This window comes from Ixodes scapularis, unplaced genomic scaffold (genome assembly GCF_016920785.2).
Source record: "Ixodes scapularis isolate PalLabHiFi unplaced genomic scaffold, ASM1692078v2 PGA_scaffold2__306_contigs__length_199485367, whole genome shotgun sequence".
Taxonomy (NCBI): domain Eukaryota; kingdom Metazoa; phylum Arthropoda; class Arachnida; order Ixodida; family Ixodidae; genus Ixodes; species Ixodes scapularis.
In genome coordinates, this window is record NW_024609857.1 from 157,928,379 (window position 1) to 157,947,539 (window position 19,161).

Here is a 19,161-nt window from a genome sequence, read left to right on the forward strand (position 1 = left end):
CTCGGACGGTTAAAAGGTTCCCGAAAGCAGCTAAACTCCTGTCCAAATTTCGTTTCGCTCTTTTCTTTCTCTTTTTTTTTAATATATATGTAATAATCCCGGATCGTCCCACTATTTCTTCTCGGTATTACCGCAAGATTAAACACGCCTCTGACTATGTTAAAAAAAATGTTAAGTGATTTTTTTATTGTACGATTTTGCATGAAACGAGCAGCAATGAATAACGCGCGGATGCCGGAACTTACGCACGCGCGCAGACACAGACGCGCGCAGACACAGACGCACGCGAATACAAAGACACAGACGCCTGCGCACGCAGGCACGTGCATATATAGTTCCTAATCCTCGAGCGACCAAGAGAAAAGTGCATAAAAATAGAAATCCTACCACGCCTTTTAGAGCGCAGCTCTTAGGCGCCCGATTCCGGCATGAGCGGCGTCGCCGTCGCCGTTGCCTTCGGCGTCGGCGTAACCGCGCGGTGCATTATGGAAAATGTCCCAAACGCAGCGCGCGGGGAGGAGGGGAATTTGAAGGAGGAGGTGACGGAGGAGGTGAAGGAGGAGGAAGAGGAGGGGAGGAGGAGTAGCAGGGAGAATGAAAAGGTGAGGAGGAGGGAGGAGGGGTATACCCTCCCCTCCTCCTCCTCAAGAGCTGCACTCTAATTCGGGGTTACAGGGTGGTGTAAACGTCTTTCATTTTTTTCCTCCCAAAAATACGAAGTATTACCGCACGTACATCGCAAATGTGATTTCGCAAAAAAGTTATATATATATATATATATTCCTGACGAAGGCCGGACTCCGGCCGAAACGTCGAAGATTAAATCGTCCGTCGTTGCTGTTTTCACTAAGGGTTCTTTTCTTCTATATATATATATATATAATATATGACTGAGAAGAAAAAACCCTACGTACGCCTTGCTCGCTAAAAAAAATGTCATGAACTTATTTTTTAATGTCAATTTTTGTTGGATATTCCGTTGGCTTCTCCCGCATGCGCTCCTACAAATGACCTGCCCGAACGCATACAGGATCTAGGGAAGAAAGTCTAATATATATTCTTACACGAAGTTTATTACGTCCTCAGAAAGGATGTATATAAAGCGCGGGGTCGTTGTTCCGAGTTTTCTTTAGCCCCGGAACGCAGCACTAAAAGACAACGAAAAACAAGTAAACCCGCAACCTCCAATAAATTACTTGGCAAAGACCGGGTGGGAAGGTGCACCGTGCATGCAAACGATACGTGAATCCGAAAGGTCGAGACACAGCCACCCACAGACCAAGGCACCGCGTACGACGCAAAACGAGCAACTCTCACCTTGTCCTTTCGCATGAGAAACAGAACTTCCTCGATGCCGACGTACTTGGAACCACGCGTCGCAGCTAACTCGGCAGCCTGCAGGTACTGAAAGGAGAAAGAACTCGCCTTCGTCATATATACCTTCGAGGTTGCATAGCTAAACCAGATATGCGGCGCTGTGCAACAAAAATTACCATCTAACAGTGACGTATCTAAACCTGTAAAAACACTGTACACGCAGTTCAATATGTAGCGTGAGTTAGAACAGTGCTGCGTACGTGGTAGCGCTTTAATTACTTCACTGGATGCCCCCCACGACAAGCATACTCGTCAGACCTTCAGCCGCGCATAAAGAAATAAAAAAAAAAATCGAAGAAAAAAATATTACGACTCATTTATGCACATGGGACTTGGAAAGGACGAGCTGAGAGCGGTTACCAAACACCAAAGAAACGTAAGGCGTGGCTAACTGCATTGGAAACCATTCAAACCAGATCCGCTCGTTTTATTTTTACTAGTTATATCATTACACAGCTATCGTCACTTTTATGAAATCAGCTTTATCGCTGTCCTTTTCATTCCCGAACCGGAAAAGTTTTGACGCCTTTCTTTATATCACGAAACTTATTTTCACAATTCCGTACAAAGTCGTCTTGACCATCAGCAAAAAGATGTAATTCTAGGTACAATCCTGACTACCTCCCATTCATCATTCCGTTCTCGCACATCCCAGGACTGGAAGTCATCTCCCGGGTCAATTGCGTCCATCGCAGACACTGAGATGTTTCCTAAACCTACATAAACCAATTATTTCGCTGTCGAATGTGTCTAAAATAATTTCGTTTTTTTAGCGCTCCCATTCTGTAGTTGCTGTTGTTGTTCTCGCCCTTCGAAATGCCCCGGGCCTTGATAAAACAACACCTACATAAATAAACTCAATTCCACGCGACACCATGCACTGATTGTCCAGAAATAATATTATTTTGGAAACCGGGGTCATGCCATGCGTTTTCTTTTGTTTTCAGTGCTTTCTTTTAGGATATCAATTTGAGTGTAAATACGTCTACAGATGAAGGCCAGTCTGCCTTGAAATGGCGTCTGATGACTTCGCTAGATGGACGAGCTTGTCTAGAACAGTATGAAGTTCACCACGCAGTAGGGATTATACGAACGCGACCGGTTCATACGAAAGCGTGCCAAGTGCGAATAGGGAATTCATGGAGCCCCAGACTAGAGGAAGGACTAGAGGAATCCGCGGCACACACGTCATAGTTTCGTACATAAGCACTTTTCAACTCTGAAAGGCTTTTCAACATGCGTGCGAGAGGCGATCGTAAAGTTCGTTTTCGTAGATGGTTTTCGTCGTCCCGCAACGCTTTCCGCCAACCCGCAACGATACCCGGAACTCTTCAGCCAAGGCCATCGGCGCGCAGGCGCAGTAGCGGCTTCTTCGTTGTGGAGGGCTTAGCAGAGAAGGGAACGCGGTCTACGAAAACGCCCTATTGCCACGAAGAGCTGCGATCGACAGCGTCGGCGGTGGAGGTCGCATGTGACCCACACGAGGTAACACGCTTCTCCCACCTGGCGGATACCCTGGTCGTAAAGTTCCCGTTTCGGCTTTTGAGAAAGTGTTTCACCTCGGCTGTGTTCCAAGATTTTCTCGATCCGACTCCGGAGTAAAGGTTTCGTACCGTAGCGTTTGAAAACTCCCTCGCGCTTACTCGATGACGTCAGAACTCGCATTCCAGAGGCGGATTGTTTACTCCAAAGTAATTACTCACGCTACCCTCCTTCGATAAGTAGGCAACGTCTAATAAGGTCGAGTAAATGTCGCCACGTGGCCCATTCGTTGTCTGCTTTTTCGGCTCGGAATGATCATAGGCCGTCAGCTTTGTTTCGTTTAACGTTTTGCGTAAGTTTTGAGCAGTAACAGAGAACCGACGTTTTGTATGGGCGCTGTGATTGGTTCTTCTCAACTCCGGGATTAGAATTTTAGACGCATTCAAAACGTGCACTTGTCGACAAAAAGTAGATTGCGTGAGTGTCTTAAACATTTGAGTTATCTAAACGATACTCACATGAATATTTGAGGCGTCGGTACTTGTGTAATAGGCATCGACTCTCTGAGAATACTTAAACGCGGGAACTCATAAAGGGCAACCCCGTTTCATTTTTGGCTTTGAAAAAACAATGCAGTCCTCTTCAGTATCGCCTAGGAAGATCACACGTCAAATATTACGACGCAGCTCTGTCTAAATGTTTCTTAAACGGTCCGGCAAACTTTGCAACTCGCCAAGTTGCCGAAATCGGCTGAGTCGAGCGGGCGAATTCAGGCGCAACCAACAGCGCAGTCAAGGCTACGGCATGGGCGGAGCCAACATTGAGCTAAACGTCATCATCATGACCCCCTTTTGCTTGTTTTTCCTCCCCGATCGAGCGTAGCGCATGACGTCAGCAACGTTTCCTCTCGGCGCTCAGTGGTGTCCACGTGATTGGCGTACGCGCCTGCGCAGCGCGCTTCTTGGGAGCAGACCAACCGCCCGCCCTGGTCCCGCCGTCTTCCGCGTCACAACCACCGTCGTCGTCTCACCGTTTGTGATTATTGCCTCTCGGAGTTTCGTCCGCACTATTGACACAACGTGCGCAGAGTCGCAGACTTATGCCGCAGTTGTGCAGGGTGTAGCCCGAAACAACCCATTCCCGTTTGAACCCGTCCCGTTTTTACCCATTCCCGAAACGACCTTCCCGTTTGAACCCGTCCCGTTTCGACCCATTCCCGAAACAACCTTCCCGTTTGAACCTGTCCCGTTTCAACCCGTTCCCGAAACGCCCTTCATATTTGAACCCATAGCCAAGACATATTTTACGTTTGAATTCGTCCCGTTTGAACCCGTTAATTGGTATAAAACCGCGCGCATCTCAACCTCTTCGCAAAAAGTGTCCATCGTTCTGATCCTGGTGGGCGCAGTTTTTCTGCTTAAGAATATGTCCCGAAATCATGTTAATGCAATTAATACAAAGGTGCAGGCGAGCAATTAAGTTATGTTGTGAAATATTTTTGCTTGTAAACGTAATATTAAAATATGCAATACTTTCAGACAAGCTTCAAGGAAATATATTTCTACTTGAACCACTTAAAATGTTTCTTTCAAGATGGTCCCCAAAATGTGTAATTACGAAATGGACTATGTACACTGCGCGACTACGTTACCACGAGCACCATCTTGGCGATTTTTCGAATTTTACTTCGAAATGGTATTACAAGGTATCACATTTTACCGCTTAGGTTAGTAGCCCAGATAAGCACTTTCAAACACACTAGTAATATTGATGGCAGTCTTCTGATTTTTTTTTTTTTTTTTGTAGTCAAACAGCTAAAACCAACAATCACTTGTTCGCTCTAACGGTTTCGCGCTCTGTACAAAACAGGGAGCTTTCGTAGACCATTTTCGAAGTCACGCGACGCTCCTTCGCAACCCGCTACGATACCCAGAACTCTAAAGTCAAGGCCATCGGCGCGCAGGCGCAGTAGCGGCTTCTTCGTTGCGGAGGGCTTAGCGAAAAAGAAACGCGGTCTACGAAAGCACCTAATGAAGTCTTAGAGTAACGCAGGCAAGCACTTTGAGTAAGCAAAAATTAGCGTTGCCCAAGCTTTTTATATCGCGACGCTACTTTTAGGTTACCCAAAGCGCTTACGTACGTTATTCTAAAACTTCTTTATAGTGAACGGGATACTTTTTAAAAGTGATAACTCAGACAGGCTGACGGGCTTATGATTGCGACTTCATTTTTTTACAAGTTCAAACACAGAACCGTCGCGTACACAGCCAAAAATCATAAACCACAAAATGCTGTCGCCTTGGTTGAGGAAGTCGAGAAGGAAAATCGCGCCATCAGAAAGGCGACACTTCAATTGTGATAGTTCGCGGCGGTCACCTGGCCCGCACGGCACCACCATTTGCAAGCTGCTGCAGCTATGTCCTTCTCAAGGGTCATCCCGTTTGCAGGTCGATGAAGTTGAAAATGGTCGGGTGAGCCCTCCCTGACATAGCGTTTATCTTACGGTGCCATGTCTCCGAGGTTGTTTCGGGAGAGGGAGAAGTGATGTGAGCAAGGAGAACAGACACTGGACACTTGAACCTAATCAACTGTTAACGAACAATACAAACTAACCGAACGATGGCCGAAGCGGGAAGGTTGCTTTGGGAAAGGGCAAAATGGGAAAGGTTGAAACGGGAAGGTCGTTTTGAGACGGGTCGAAACGGGAAAGGATGAAACGGGAAGGTCGTTTCGAGACGGGTCAAAACGGGAAGGTACAAACGGGAAGGTTGTTCTGGGAATGGGTCGAAACGGGAACCACCCGTTGTGCAGACGTCGTCGAATGCCGTAGTCACCAAAACGTGGCGAAGAGTGCGGTGCAGACGACACTCGCGCCTGCCGGCCGCCCGCCCCCATCCCGCCCGTCGTTGGGCCGAGGATCACGTGACATCTCGTACCACGTGATGGCCATGTACTTGGCGGCCCGAGGCCAATGTTGCAGGACGGAGCCGAAGTTTCGGTTTCGATTTCCGCTCGTGTTTAAAATTAGATTTAAAAATATATATCCCATTTTTCGCGAAGCAAACGACGTAGTGTCTTTTACTAGGGCTTTTTAATTCGAAATCACTCATTATCCCGAAATATTCGGAATTGAGCGGAGTTGCCCTTTAACGTAAATTTGTTAAAGGGATACTGAACCAAACATTTCAGTGTCCATATTAAACAACGAAACAACGAAATTTCGCCGCTCATTTTTTGGCCTATACGTGTTCAAAAAAGCAGCATCACATCGAACATACCAATATCTTGTTAAAAAAAAAAGTCACGAAAATGAATTTTAAAACGAATTAAACGATTAGCAAAGAGCACCTGGTGGATGTCGCTAGCGCCTCGCTTGTAATGCCCGTCTAGGAACCTTGACAGCTAGTGACGGAGGTTGTCTCGTCTCCGGCCACGACGAGAGAAGAGGGGCAGGAGGAACTACCCTCTTCCCGAGAATGCCTTTTGTGTGTCGCAGAAGTCGCTATTGTCTCCCTACAAGATTATAGAAGATTAACCCGTCACTCAAAATTCGTACAAAAGCAGCCGCTTCGGTGGCTGGAACGACTAGGCCATCCTCTCGACGTTAGCCTCGCCGTAGCTTTGTTCGTCTTGAGACGACCTACGTCACGATTGCGTTGGATGTCACGTGGTCTCCGCTGGGCCTTCTCCGAGCGCTTGCCAGAGTGGGCCGTTTATAACGAAAAATACAGCCACCAGGCTCAAAATACAAACATGCGATTGTCATTTACGGATATTGTGGATCATATTCAACCTATTTTTGAACACGACGGGAATAATTAAAATTTCGTTGAAGTATCCCTTGAAGTGGTGCACAATCTTTCCACGAGCTAGGAGCCGCCGGTGGACGCGAGGACACGCAACGAAATTGACGTCAGGATCCTTCATTCACGCTTAAGATGACTGATATGTATGGGGTCCGGGCAAAAGGCGAATAAAGACAAGCTTTTCATCTCCACAAGTGAAAGCTACGTGCTTGTTAGGCCAATCAATCGCCTAATATTTTACACCAGACCCCACAGTGGAGATGAAAAGCCTCCCTTTATTCTCCTTTTGCCCGGACTCAAGAGCCCACACATTTCACTGTCATCTTAAGAGTGAAGGGAGGATTATGACGTCAACTTTGTTGCGTGTGCACACCGGCGGCTGCTGACTCGTGGAAAGATCGTGCGCCATTTATTATGGACACTAAATTCTTTGGTTCAGTATCCCTTTAAAGGCGCATATTCCTGGTCGTTTTTGTGTGCAGCTAAGAGTCACTAAACATCAGCATCTGGCTAAAATAAAAAAAAGAACAGTCGACTGTTTCTTTTGTGTGTGTGTGTGTGTTTACATGGGGTGCTCACGGTAGTTTTAGCATGTTGAGAACGTTTCCACAAACCTCGGGCAAAAAAAAAAAAAAAAACGACCATTCGCTGAACTGTCATTCGATGAAGCAACCATAAGTTTCGACGAAACTACTGCGGTCATATAGTTCGAAGGAACAGTATTCGTTAATATAGTGCGTACCCTTGCATGTTGTGTAAGGAAGGATTAGAAAATAAAATCGTTTAACTCGCTTATATATGTGTTGTTCTTGTTTCTTTTATTTCAGCAGTGTCCGGTTTGGTACGACAGTCGCTTGAGTACTTCAAAAACGGAATGCGCATTCTCAGTGAGTAGCAGGCAACATGAAATACCGCAGCTTGTTTTCTCCACTGAAAAACAAAAAAACAAAAACACATTGGTGCAGTGGAAGCACAATGGAAGGTGAAATCTTTGCCATGTCATATGCCCAAATAAAAGCAAAGCGCTGGATTTAAAACCACAGTCACATTTGCAATGCGTGAGCGAATGAACGAACGAACAGTTTGCGCCAACATTTCAGTAAATGCGCTAGGGACACTTTTTATACACGAAATCACTTACCTAGTCCTCACTGCGAGATGCTCCAGGGTCCTCAGACCATCAATGTTATCAATCTCAAAAAGAAGAAAAAAAGTTTTTTTTTTTTATTTACTATGTGGTTTGGAGTGGCGTTGGTTCTTCAACTGTTTCGACAATGAAAAGCGGTCATTTGGGTCGTCTGCTATTTGGTGTCAGCTATGGTCAGCCACAGCCCGGGCCGAAGTCAATCCAGAAAGAATCCAGACAATGATCCAGGCCGCCTTAAAATTGAGCCACGGATCCTTTACTCGCATTGTCACGTGGTAATACCAGCTGGCATGGAGACGGGTTGCTCGGGTAAGCTTTGGAACATAGCCCTCGACAATCACCTTGTCTTTCCCCTCGAAGCACCTGCCACGCAGTAAATTGTTCATAAAAAAAAAAGGAGGCATTGGGTTTTAGATGGAGCCGATGCGCGAGCGTAGCCTGCGCGCAATTACCTGGTGCGTTGTGGTGAAACAAATGCACTCTCTTGGTTAGGTTCCCGCGGAGCTTGATGGCCTCCTGTAACCTCATCAGCAGGTCTCGGTAAGATTTCCCTGTGACCGTTGGACCCTTATGGGCATAATCTTATGGGCCTAACAACGTTCCGTTACTCACAATTGCATCGCTAGACGAAGGCGAACACTTGTCCCGATGACTTCGTCATTGCTGTCGTTTTGGTTGCTGTGAACGCAACCGACATCAACGTGTGAACCAGCCTTTAAGCCTCATTCACACGGGCGACTCGACCGCGTCCGCAAAGCGGTCGCGAACGCGGTTGAGGGCCGTGCAACGATATTTGCTTGGAATGTTTTTTTTTTTTTTTCGCTTTTCACGGGCTTACTGGCACTAGTGGGACCTAAAGTTACTGGATCTGGGAAAGTAGCGCCATTCCCCTTCCCACCTGCTAGCCGGACACAAACAAGTACCAACATACAGACGACAAAACCTCTCACGGTGATTGGCTCATCGCTGTCGGTTGCCATGGTGGCATGACTCATGTCATGACTCCATAAAGTCATAACTCCATGTAGTCATGACTGCATGAAGTCATGACTTTATGATTCTATCATGAAGGGGCGTTGCATCAAAGTTCCGAATTTTCTGAGCTAGACAGCTCAAAAGGTCAGCGTTGATCATCTCTTTTTCAGGACTGTAAATGTGCTCGTAATTCGCAACGCGGGCTTGACGTCACGGCGCTGCGGCGGCGCTGCGATCGCGCCGGAGTCGGGGGGTGTGGGCAAAAGAGCGCACGTTTCGCATGGGCGTCATGGCATTTCAGCATGCCGCAAAGCTGTGCTGCCGTTAATTGCACCCAAATGTGCAAGAAAAGTCGCGGAATGAGTTTCCAGAAGTTCCCGGCAGACTCTGAAAGGCATAGAAGGTGGATAATATCTGTGGATCGAAAAGTATGGTCGCCTCGCGCGAACGACCGTTTGTGCGGCAAGCACTTTCTTGGAGGCAAGTGCGGCTTCCATTTCAATCTCCGTCCCGAGGCTTGCTTATGTGCAGGGAAACCGTCGTCTGATCGAGACCACCCGGATTTTGTTGCCACAGTGTTTGCGCACAAAGCACCGGCCAAGCGCCCGTCGGAGGCTCGCTGCGCCCGTGCTACCAAGCAGAAGGGGATCAGCGGCAGAACGGCAATGTTGTAGGCGTTACCAAAAAAAAGTAACGAAATACGTTACTCGTTACTTGCAAATCAAAGGTACGCGTTACTGAGCTAAGTTGCCTAAAAATAAAAGGAACGCGTTACCGCTACGGATAAAAAGTAACGCACGTTACTTCTGCGTTACTTTTTAAATTATGATTTAACACGTTTTACGGTTTTGACGATAAAGGTGTGCATAAGCTCATATATCAAGAAACATTACGTTCATGCAGAAACTGAACATAATTACTTTACCTCTTTTTACGGTTTCAGCTAAATAGTCATGAGAAAAAACGGAAAGAAAAACAGAGCTTGACGCCTAAAAACACGGAAAAAATTGAAGTATAATTGTAGTAACGAGGTAACGAAACTACGCTACTTGAAATAGTAACGTAAGTACGTTACCTGTTACTCCGTCGAACAAGGAGCGAGTAGTTTACTACTTCACTGAAAAGTAACGCGTTCCTGGTAACACCGTTACTTGTAACGTATTACCGCCAAGACTGCAGAACGGACAAAGCGTTACTGCTTGTCATGCCTTGTGGTCATGAGAGTAAGAAGAATAGCATACTTTTACTTGAAGACGCTGTGTGTACTTATTTCATTAATAAAGCACTTCCGCAGACCCAGAGTCTGCTGATCCCGCCGGCAGTGCGGAAACCGAGTCGAAGTAATCATAGGCCTCGAGAGACTTGTACGCCTGGTTCGTGTCGGCCGTGAACTGGCTGGGCGAAAAAACTAAGTAAACGACGACGTGAGCCGTCGACTTCGGTGGCAGCAAGTTCACGTCGAAAGCCCGGCAGGCCTTTTTTACGGCGTACGGATCCTCGTAGGCAACGCCGTCCACGCACAGTTTATTTGAATTCCGCCGCCGTTCAGGCTCGGGTAGCGAGCTCAAATAGTCGGGCATGGCATACGACACACGTTGCAAGAAAATACGACTCACAAATAAAGATAGAAGCGTCCCTACAACGTCAACAACGAGCGCACGCCACACAACGCAATGGCGAAAACACGGACAGCCGGGTCGCTTTTGCCCACATAGCTACCGCGCATGCGCGGCCTTCCGGCCGTGTTGGTAAACAGAGCCGCTCCGCGTGTCGGTCTATAGGTGTCGGTGCGATAGTTTCAAGATGGCGGAAGAAACGGAGACAGATTCTCCAGGGTTTCCTGTGCGCCTGCTCGCTGACGCGCAGGACAATTGCGCGCGCACTCGATGACATCGAATGCGCGTGCAATTGTACTGGATTTCTATACAACCGCGTTCGCAACCGCTTAGCGAACGCGGATCTGCTTCCAGTGTGAATGTCACGGTCACTGACAAAATGAGAATGACAGGGCGCCTCTTTCGGATGCGCGGACTGCAGCAGCACGCGCTTGTTGCCTTCCGTCGTGCTTTGGATGCGCGAGCACGCTACACCCCCCTCCCCCCCCCCCCCCCCCCCTCGAAAAAAAAAAGTACATAAGCCAAGGGGTGGGAGCTACACACACAAAGGTCGCTCTCCTAAAGTAGCACCAAATCTACCCATTTAAACAAAAAAAAAAAAATATATATATATATATATATATATATGGAAGAAAGATAAAACCAGCGGCGTTTCTCAAACGCGCCGCACAAGACGGCGAGCGATCACCGTTACCGATGAGCGTATATACGTGCACGCAGCGAGGAACTCGAAAACACTCCAAATGACATCCGGCGCTTCCGTACATAATCTTGGTTCTGGCTTCCCGAAGAGCAAATGGCGACCCATTTGGATAATGCTCCAGGTCGGTCCATCAGCAGCCCCAAAAGTTCCCGTCCATCTGCATACGGATATGCAAAATTTTCTCAGACTCTCTACGAGTATAAATATGCATACGGCGCCCACCTACACAGCCTCCCCCCCTCCGCGATCTGAAAAAGTCCCAAGCTCTTAGGCGACCATGCGTGGGATTTGCGCGTGATCTCCTAAAATATATCTGCATTTCCCCCCCTTTACTATTTTTTTTTTTTGCCATTTTGCATTTGCAATGATGTTCGGTCGAAGTAAATGGAATGAACAGTTTCCGGAGGTATGGAACGTACAGACCCCCATGATCGTTCGAAGCATGTGCTTGTTTTGTGTGTGAGTGCGCTTCTGTTAATCCCAGTTTCATTTCTGTAACGAATAGCGATAACAACTAGAACATCCAATGAACGTACGTGTGTGCGTGTGTGTTTCTGTTTTTGTGTGTGTGCGGGGGGAAGGGGGGTCCGGGATAACGATTTTGTCTCAACGATTTGTGCCTGCGCGCCAAGTCCCTACTTTTTTTTTTTTTTTTTCTTCTTTCATGTAAGAGAAGAACGGGCGCATCTGGGAAAAAAAGAAACACACAAAGAAATGGTCTCAGCTCAGCTTTCGAGTCTCGGTTGTGCGATATAAAGTTACAAAAAAAAAAAAAAAAAAAAGTGTTTCTCAGAATAAAAAAAACATGCGCTTGATAAATTGGACTTTGGCGAATTTCGCATCCGACAGCGACAGAAATATGCTCGAGTATTCGCTCCTCTGTACACGAATTATGTATTCGTCTTCAGATTTTTCTGCATTCCTTCTTCCCTAGAACTTCTGTCTTCAAGCAACCCCCCTTCCCCCTCCCTCTCTCCCACCCCCCAAAAATTGTAAGGAAAAGCACATGCACAACAGAAAGTGTCTCAAATTCTGAGAGTGTGTTATTCGTCGAAGGGAAAGATTAAAGAACTTCACTGCGGAGATAAAGAGATCACGAAATCAACAATAACTAAAACGTTGACGAATCGTTGCCGGGTGAAGAACGCAGTAATAACACACAAACAAACAAACACAGACGAAACTGTTTGCGTGTCAAATGTCGTTTGCTTCGAGGGAAACCGGTTGTTTTCGGGAGCGCCGGTGTTGGCTTGCAGACGCCCGAGAGAGACTTTCGTTTTCTCCATGTATTCGGAGTTTTTTTTTTTTAATCTCGACTCGCTTTTCGTCGCCTCGAGAATTCTGCGTGCATTCCCTACCCGCCGCGTCGCACACTTGGACCAGATCTCTCTAAGCTCATCAGTCAGGCCGTCACCCTACCCGATCCTATTTTTGTTAAGCCATCACGCCCGCAAGTTTGATGTGTGCAATGAACGAAGAATCTAAATACGTCAACAATAACATACAAGTCGAGTAAGAGGAACGACGCTGAGCGCAACGAAATCTCGCATATTTGAAATTCGAGCATCTATCTTTATAAATTCAAAATGTAAAGGGGAACCGGAGCAACGCAAGCCAGCAAAATAAACATTTTTTTTTTTTTAATACGTAACACAGCGGACGAAACACGGGACATCGTTGAACGAAAATAACAAATTGAAACAATGTAACGAGAAATCCGCGAGGCTTTCGTCGAATAACTTCAGCAGTCGAAGAACCATTAGTATTCTCGAACACGAACACAACATAATTATAATATAGCAAAAGCTCTCGATACGGAGAAGCGCCCAAACCATTCCAATCCTCGCCAAGAAATCCAAGTTTGTTTTGTCATGGCGTCCGTCGCCATGGCCAAGATTCGTTGCTCTTGTCCATGCGGGCAGAAATCGAGAAGGAGGAGGAGACCAGAGCGCTCGGGCAGGTCACAACGCCGTGCTCTGGTAGGAATGATTAGTGGGTAGACTCATAGCCTCCTAAGCCTCTTAAGACAAAGCTTCGCAGATCTCCACGAGAAGCGGCCACCGAAACAGAAAAGGTGGAGCGGCAGACAACGGATGAGCCACGTGACTGCATGGCGCCCCGCTGTGGCGAGACGCCGAAACACACTTCTCCCGAGCGAACGAGTCTGTTTCGGGTCCTCGCCGCTGAAAAACCTGTGCGCTGACGTCTAGGTTAACGAGAAAGGGCTCTTTGATGTTCTGTGCTACCAGATCCTCATGCTCCAAATCTGCGACCGGGAACTCTGTGGCTCTGTCGTAGAACTGCCAGGCTTTGTGAGTATAGAGGAGGCTATGGTAGACCTAAAGCTCTGTCTTTGTCTCCACTGCACTTGTCGAACGCGTTCGAATGCGAGAGCCAAACGCTGGACGCCGGCGTTGGGCGTTCTAACGTGTTCGACGAGTGCAGTGGAGACAAAGGTCTTTAGGTCTACCCACTAATCGTTCTCTGCCTTCTGACCGTCCCCTCTCGTCTCATCCTCTCCCTCAATCGTGACGCGCATAAGAAACTCGAGCTCGAGGCGCGGGAGCCTGTCGTTCTCAGCTTGTCAGCGACTAGAGCGTGTTTCATCAATAGCCCAGAAAGACACGAAGACGCACGTCGAGTGACCGATTCCGATGGCCATTCAATGGCGCCTGCTCAAACTCCAGAAATAATTCAACGCGAATACGTGCAGAGGGTTCTCCCCTTCTAATTACCCCTTCTTAGCGCCTATATGGGACACATCATCCTAATTGAATGTTAGAAATTTAGGATATTTGCGCAGCCTTGCTAGAGTCAACGGTTCAAAGTTGGAAAAGACGTGCTCACCAGCGACGTCATCTGGTGACCAACGATCTCTTCGACCAGTCTGGCCGACTCCAACAGGGGCCTGGGAGTGTCCCCAAATCCGTGCCTGTAAAACCAAAAGACAAGCACATATCAGTCGGCTCTTCGGCGAGTCGAAATTCGCGGCATCGACGGGTCACACGGTACAGAAATTCTGAACAGTGTCTCATGTCCAAACTTATGACAGCGGTCTCAATGTAAACTAAAATCCCGCATAAACGGCCGCCCAAGGTAAATTGGTAAATTAAAAAAAAAAAAAAAATTAGCAGTGACAAGGTCCTACAATGCATGCAACGTGATATCGAACGAAAAGTCGTTCTTAATTTGGTTAAAAGACAAACAGACGCTTCGGAGAGCGAAAAATATCCTTTTTTTTTTTTTCACCACCAAACTTAGCGGGTAAGTTGACGTCAGGTAACATGACATCGAAGTGTCACCTGACCTGACGTCACATCCCGTCACGTCACGTGTCATCAGTTTCCCCACTAAATTTAGTGGGGAAATCGACGTCACGGCGCCAAGTCACGGTGCAACCTGATATTCAGTTGAAAAGCGTTTCCCGCGTTTCATGAGGTGAGCTGGGCGATCTTTCGGGGGGTGGGCGACGTTCGGGATATTATACGTCCCACGTAAAATGAAAGGAGAGCTGATATTGCAAAACGCGAAGCGGCCTACACGTATTCATTTTAGCAGCGACGGACTATACTTTTGCTCACCGCTAAGCGGACGGTGCGGTGTCACACGTCTATGTTTCGCCGCGGGATCCCGCTCCCGCCCACGCGCAGAGAGTGGGGGTCACGGGATCAAGGGCAAGTGTTCGACTTGTTAGGCGAGCGCGTAGCACCCACCGCACTGTCAGCTTAGGGGCGAACGGAGTGCACACAAACCGCTCGCAAAAAGCGCTAAGAGCCATTCTAGATCGGCGTAGTTAAGTGTGATCACGACACAAATGGAAAGCGTGATGCACGCGCATCATACTTCTGCAAATGTGGGGGCGGTAGAGAGAATCGCGGTTAAAAGTAAAAGTAAACGTTCTAGACGAACTACGAACAACCAAAAATTAAGCGAAGAATACAAACGAAACATGGCACATTAGCAGAGAGTGTGTAGAGGGGGAAAGAAAAACAAAAACAAAACAAAAATCAAGTGCCGCTCGAAAGCGACACTTCAGAAAAGAAAGAAAAAAGTCGGGCGTTGAAATGATGGAGAGCGCAGCGAAGAAAAAGTAAAAAATAAATGCCCGCGAGTTAAAAAAAAACAACAAAAAAACTAAGAACTCTTTTCTATGTAGAAAGCCGAAAAGCGCGAAGCAGAACCTAGTACGATGAAGTGAAGAAAAGTTGGCAGGCAGCTCGTCCAAAGATTAAAACCTGTATATATTTCACAACAGAAAACGGGGGAAAAAAATGCGGACATATATAGAGCGCATACGCGGGGAATGCATAATGAATGGCAATAACTCAAGAGTCAACGGGGGTGGCGCGCTGCTTCGGAGCTTCCGTGAATTAATTCGGCCGAAGTGAGAGAGAGAGAGAAAAGGAGAGGAAGCGAGGCACAAGATAGCGAGAAAGAAGAGGAGAGAGAGAGAAGGCTAAGAGCGGCAGGGTACTGAAATATTCGCGAGTGCGCGATAGACGACGCGATGGTAAACCGAGCAGCAGGAAGGAAAAGCTCTCCAACTTCCGTTTTGCATGTTCAAAGGGGAGATCGAAGGCTCGCGCCCTCTCCGCGAGGTTCAGCATCGATAACACACTCTTTTATTATTATCTATTTACTTCGATTATACCCTCTTCTACCGAAAACTCGAGGATCACGGGTCGTGTACGCAACACCGAGTGTTGAATAAATTAAAAAGCTGGAAATGTAGCGGCCTACCGCTGACGGAGAGTCAGTTCGCGCTGGTGGTGGAACAGTAAAGGCCAGTTCAGACACTTGCGTTTGAGTGCGTTTGACTGCGTCGCGTCGAGAACCGAAAGCGAGTCACCGGCACATCTGTGTTTCGTATGAAGCGTGGAATTCGATTCAAGGAATAATCTTGGCACGCGATATAAGCAGCACGGATGTCCTGGTTTCTCGCAGCCGCAACGCGGTCAAACGCAGTCAAACGCAACTGTCTGAACCAGGCTTTAGTCTCCCAGATGTATGCAGCATCTCTAATCTAAGACGGGCGACACGAGTAGAATCAGTCTGCATTCTCATCCTGCATGTACTGTGCCTGAAGGTCACGCGTCACTGAAAAGCGTTCCGGAGTGGCTTCCACAGCTCTGAGGGGAGAAAAGCTTCAACTTGTGTACCCTCCATAGGGATATGTGTTCCGCGTCAAAGTTTAACGTCTTCCACAGCTGACAGCTTTCCAAACGTTGCGTCATACTTAGATACGAATGATGAAACGGTGGACCAACGATTATGAACGCGGTGCAGCGTGGTATTGTTTCGATGTTTGTGGGTTCCGATAAAACGAATGCAATAAAAAAGAGATGTTTCGACGGAATGTAAAACGAGCGATAGTGCACGGAGGTAAATTGGTTCCACTGACGGGATGCGACGGTTTAGATTCTTCTGCGGTTGCGATCACGCTAGACATGGTATGCGCTCGAATGGTTTCAGTTAGGGCTGAGCGTCGATTGAAACATTTAACCCGTTTAACCGGTACCTTTTAATCGATTAATCAGTCGATTTGATTTCCAGACATAATATTGCCAAAAGGGCAAGAATGCGTTTTTAGTGGTTTTTTTTTTTTTTTTTTTTTTTCTGTGACAAACGCCGTAATGTACATTTTCAGCTGTGAATAAGCATGTTCAGTTGAGTAAGGTAAAAAGAAACGAAACATTCGCAGATTATTATTACAGCTGCAAAGACGTAGGAGTTTGAGGAGCGCGGGAAGAACTCCTAAACCCAGGCAGGTGTGTCTCTGACTGGGTGACCTTATTAGTGAAAGTGAAGCTGCGGGACTCGACCCTTTATTTTTTTTCCCTCTTGGGTAATTTCCGCAGTCAAGAAACCTGTTGTCCTTGACGTACTCCTGCGTGTCGTGGACTGGCCGTGGACGCCGTCGGCTCGCTACGCTAACCAAGAAAAGCCGGATGGGCTTTTCGTAAATTGTACACGGCATTCGACTTGGTACCATGTCCTGGCTTAACCACGATAAATGATGCCGTCATTCGGGAGTTTCACGCCGACAAACAGGACAATGTTTGCGTTTTGGACATGGAAAGCACGTCCGTAACAGAAACACAAAACCCGATGTTTATTTTTGTCTCGGTTCACCCGGTTCCAAGTCCAACCGATTAATCAGTTAAATATATTGAGTCATTACACTCTGAAAGCGGATAACCAGCAAAGCTGTTTAGCTCACGACACAAACGTGACACAGAATTTTAAACAAAGGTACAAACTATCGCCGCCCCGAGGAGTGGGGGGAAACTAGACACGCGCGACGGGACCGCCACCCCGGGAGAGCGGAGAGAAAAGAAACCAGGCACGCAAGCGCTTGGAACGACGACAAAGAGAGGGCGGTGCGAGCCTAGACATGGCCGACGTGGATCGCACAGCGGCAAATCTTTGAGAAACTGTTATTATCTACCTGAGAGTCTACTGGTCTTGAAAATGGTGCTGAGAGCTAATCTACTGAAAATGCATATCCGAGTGATGAGACCTATAAGCTTTTGCATAGAATGAAGCGATTTTGCATCAAATTCGGGGCCTGAGTTTTTGTTGCCGCACACGAAAAATCCACGGAACCGTAGCCATAAACAGCTTGGCTGTAAAAGTTAATCGCGATTAAAGCATTAATCGATTAATCGGCAGGTTACTCGATCAATCGCCCAGCCCTATAGTTTCGGTTCGTCGACTGTTCCCTGGTCAGGCATGTGTAACATCGTGATTGCCCGCCCATCCCCAACACCACTTAGAATGATGAAAGCCCGCCCACTGGCATCCTCAGTTCATCGCAGCGAGCTCGAGCGCAGGCGCGGATTGAACACGAGCGCTACTGCGACAGCGTTCGGTTGGTCCTCGTCCCGGTCAACGCGACGCTCGTTGTCAAACTCCGGCCCACTTGCCGATCGAGTCGGCGGCATCCGAGTGCGGTAGCAAGCTGTTTACATAGCAAGCTGCTTACATAGCAAGCTACATAGCAAGCTGTTTAGGGCCTTTGGTTATTCTAGTTGGTGCTGCCACTTTCACATTCGTCTGATACGTAGTACTGTTTGACATACGTACTCGCTTGTCCCGATCTTTGGCATCCTGCCGCCCGTCGTGTTCGTTCAACAGCGTATGATACAGACAACCAGTAAATCTCTTTTGGTAGAGAGAAGTTTCATGATACAATTTACACGAAGAGCGAAAACCGTCGCAGGAAGAGATTTTGTTTACTAGAAACCTGTTTCACGTGACTGTTTTCCGGGTGGGTTCAGTGACAGTGTGTTTGGACGTGCCGTGGAGCGATGGTAGCGCAAACGGAATGCGCGGATCTTCAAAATGTCATTAAATGTAAGCTTATAGTAGGGGTTAAATAAAACGTTAGAGCGAAATGCGTCACAAGGTTACTGGCAAAAAAAAAAAAAGAAGAAGAAGAAGAAGAAAAAAAGCGACTTTCCAAGAAGCACGAAATGCGATGGGAACTTATCGAATTCTGAATAGAAAACCTCTCGCGCATGGCTGTGCTTCAAAGATATAATATATGCCCTTGTTTTCTTTATTCCGCCTTTAAAGGAGCTGTGCAACGATATTCAATTGAAATGTTTTTCACTTGACACGAGCTTACTGGCACACCTGGGACTCAAGGATACTCGCACGCAACGCCACTGGCCAAGAAACTCCTTTGTTGCGGTGTAATTTCAAGGACAAAAGCGATCATTTTCATTCAATCTCTCCTTCGCAAAATTTGGTGACGTACCGTGGGGATCGCAGTACACCCAAGTGACGATGTTTGAATGCGGTTCATAGATTGGTCCCGAGCATTGTGTGGGCACTCGACTTGGGCTCGTGATAATCGCTACCTCGGGTAGTGACCCGTGTCCAATCGCTGCAACGACGACAACAGCCGAGCCATAACAATGTCTGGAACTCAGCGCGTGTCCTGCGCTTTGCCAACCCCAGCGCGTGGCTATGATCAACACTGGCGGCATATAATCGGCTTCAGATCACGTGGCCGCTTGTACTAGCTGCGAGTTGAGGGGGTGAACGCTG

General features: G+C 47.4%; 1 protein-coding gene across 2 annotated transcripts in view; it reads right to left on the minus strand.

The window, feature by feature from the left end:
• LOC120839259 (transcription initiation protein SPT3 homolog) overlaps window positions 1–19,161 on the minus strand; it is a gene marked incomplete at its 3' end in the record, with an annotated part of 141,916 nt that overhangs the window by 37,772 nt on the left and 84,983 nt on the right. Inside the window, 2 exon segments of one of the 2 annotated variants that reach the window (XM_042292083.1) lie at window positions 1,318–1,404; window positions 13,954–14,038. In XM_042292083.1, the coding sequence (XP_042148017.1) occupies window positions 1,318–1,404; window positions 13,954–14,038 (172 nt within the window). 2 annotated transcript variants of the gene reach the window in all.